The 2,662-nt window shown below is 37.9% G+C and overlaps 1 protein-coding gene across 1 annotated transcript; it reads right to left on the minus strand.

Annotated features, from left to right (window-relative positions):
• Window positions 1-773: 773 nt before the first annotated feature.
• Window positions 774-1,712, minus strand: LOC119536187 (olfactory receptor 145-like). Its single transcript, XM_037838890.1, has one exon. The coding sequence runs from the start codon at window positions 1,710-1,712 to the stop codon at window positions 774-776; it is 939 nt and encodes a 312-aa protein (XP_037694818.1).
• Between the last annotated feature and the right edge of the window lie 950 nt (window positions 1,713-2,662).

Here is a 2,662-nt window from a genome sequence, read left to right on the forward strand (position 1 = left end):
ATAAAATAAAATAGAAGCAAAGTACATACACTATAAAACAGAGCAAAAGACTTGAATTCAGGTCCCAGAGTTCACTTTAAACTTTTTAATGGAGAAGCTATGTGACCTTAAATCATTACTCTCTCTGGATTTCACTCCTAGCAATAAACATATATTTTTGGTGTGTAAATTGAAAAGCTCTTTTTGCAAAAGAAGTTCAGTTCATAAAGCATTTTCATCTACAGTGGGGTTATTCTTGATAGTCTGTATGAAACCTGTCTCTGTGAAGCACTGGCATTTGAGGTAACATGTTCCCACTTAGTTGAAGAAGGAAAGACAGGAGTGGAAACATGTTGTTTGTTTCATGCTTCCAATGGTGAATCATAACTGGTAGACAACTGTCAGTTTTTCATCATTTTGACATTTTCCATTTTGACATTTTTCAAATGTCACCATAGTGTTACTTATTCGCTTATTGAAAACCATTCATCTTATTCCAGGAGGAAAAAAAAAAAAAAGTTCAAACATATACAATGAAAAAAAAAAACGGTCATAACAAATTCTTCCTTAACATTATTCTCAAACCGGAAAAAGGTAAGATGAAGAAATTATGCAAATTGTGGGGAAAAGAAGATGACTATTCTAACTTAAATGGAAATAAATTATTGAGGGAAGCTTCAAATTTCCTTCACTATGGTAATAAAGAAATAAGATAAGAAAACTCCTACCAAATATATTGCATATAAACCCACTGAACCTCCTTGTCCTGAAACTACCTGCAAAGAAGAGCTTAGTTATGACCAAAAGTTTCTCCTACTCAGGGTTTTTCTCAGGGCAAGTTTAACATCTTTGTTCCTCAAGCTGTAGACTAAGGGGTTCATCATGGGAACCACATTGGTAAAAAAGATGGAAGAAATTTTTCCCTCCTCCATAGACCTGGCAGAAGATGACTGGAGATACATAAATGAACTTGATCCATAGAACATGGATACAGCTATTACATGGGAACTGCAGGTCCTAAAGGCTTTGGACCTGCCTTCAGTGGAACTTATATGGAGGATGCTGTAGATAATGAAACCATAAGAGAGAAAGATGGTGAGACTGGGCACAACGATATTGATGCCACACAAAACAAACACCACCAGCTCATTGACATAGGTGCTCGTGCAGGAGAGCTGGAGCAAAGGGAGGATGTCACAGAAATAATGGTTGACGGTGTTGGCATCACAAAAGGTTAGTCTCAGCATGTATCCAGTGTGGGCCATAGCACCAGAAAATGCCATCAAGTATGAACCAAACATGAGGCTGGAGCACACTTTAGGGGACATGGCAATATTATACAAGAGTGGATTACAGATGGCCACATAGCGATCACAGGCCATTGCTGCCAGGAGATAGGACTCAGAGATGGAAAAAAAACAGAAGAAGAAGAACTGTGCCATGCACCCCTGGTAGGAGATAATATTCTTCTTTGATAAAAAGTTGAGCAGCATTTTGGGAGTAAAAACAGAAGAATAACAGAGGTCTATGAAGGACAAATTAAAGAGGAAGAAGTACATGGTTGTATGAAGGTGGGAATTCAGGTGAATTAGAGTTACCAAGCCCAAGTTTCCCAACACAGTCACCATATATATTAATAGGAACAGAAAAAAAAGTGGGATTTGAAGGTCTGGGTGATTTGTTAGTCCCACTAGAATGAATTCAGTCACGAAAGAGGCATTTTCAGTAGCCATTCTTGTCTAGGGGATCTGTGGGGACAAATGAAAAGGCTATATTACAGGCCAACCTGGATCTTCCCACAATATCTCCACCAACAAAAAGGGCAATACAATCAGAATGCCTGAGACCAGCCCAACATGGACCCATGGAATCTGCCTTTACCAATGCCTTGATATTGAGGGACACTGACTTCTTCTTTTTAGAGTCTTAAGCTAAATACAGTCAAAAGCATCACCAACATAGCCTACATTACAAAAGACAGTGCTGTGATACAAATCATGACTATTAGAAAAATCAAAGGAGAAGGCAGAAGAAAAGTAGACTAGGACAGATTCATCTCCAACATCTCATCATTCCTTTATTCATCTGATTATTCCCCTTAGCAGTAGAATTTGAGGAAAAGGCTACTGCAACCTGGAATTGGCCTCTCAGGAAGACTAGACCCTGCTAGAGTGGGAACCATGGAGTAAAAGCCACATTTTAAAGAAGGAGAGTTCTCTCTAGGTAGAGGATATTTATGTACTGAGATACAAGAACCCTGAAGGCCATTATGTCTCTGAACATTCTCCCCTGCCAGCTCAAACTGATTTTTCCACTTTGTTCTTGCATTTAAGGATTGTACAATATGAACTAAAAGAAGCTTGTCTTAATTCATGGATTTTTATTTCAAAATAAGGACATAATATGAATGGAATTCAGGAACTCACCCTCTTCAAGCCAAAACACCTCTGTACTTCCTGAGAGCTGTTTTTTATCCAGGTGTCCTTCAAAGAGCAATTTTGAATTGAGATTATGTTTCCTTTGATTCTAAGAGGATGCAAAACAGACTTGATTTCCAATATACCCTGGAAATCATCAGGAGCTACACATTATAATTTATGATTTTAACTTCAAGCCCCCTTAAGCAGCGGTGAAAAAAAATGAAGATTCTTTAAAAGATGAAGATTTTATGTTGGTTATAATA

The sequence above is a fragment of the Choloepus didactylus genome, chromosome 6 (assembly GCF_015220235.1).
Source record: "Choloepus didactylus isolate mChoDid1 chromosome 6, mChoDid1.pri, whole genome shotgun sequence".
NCBI classification, from domain to species: Eukaryota; Metazoa; Chordata; class Mammalia; order Pilosa; family Megalonychidae; genus Choloepus; species Choloepus didactylus.

Bases quoted from the DNA above. Each gene is read 5' to 3' on its own strand.
- LOC119536187 (XM_037838890.1), bottom strand. From the start codon at position 1,712: ATGGCTACTGAAAATGCCTCTTTCGTGACTGAATTCATTCTAGTGGGA.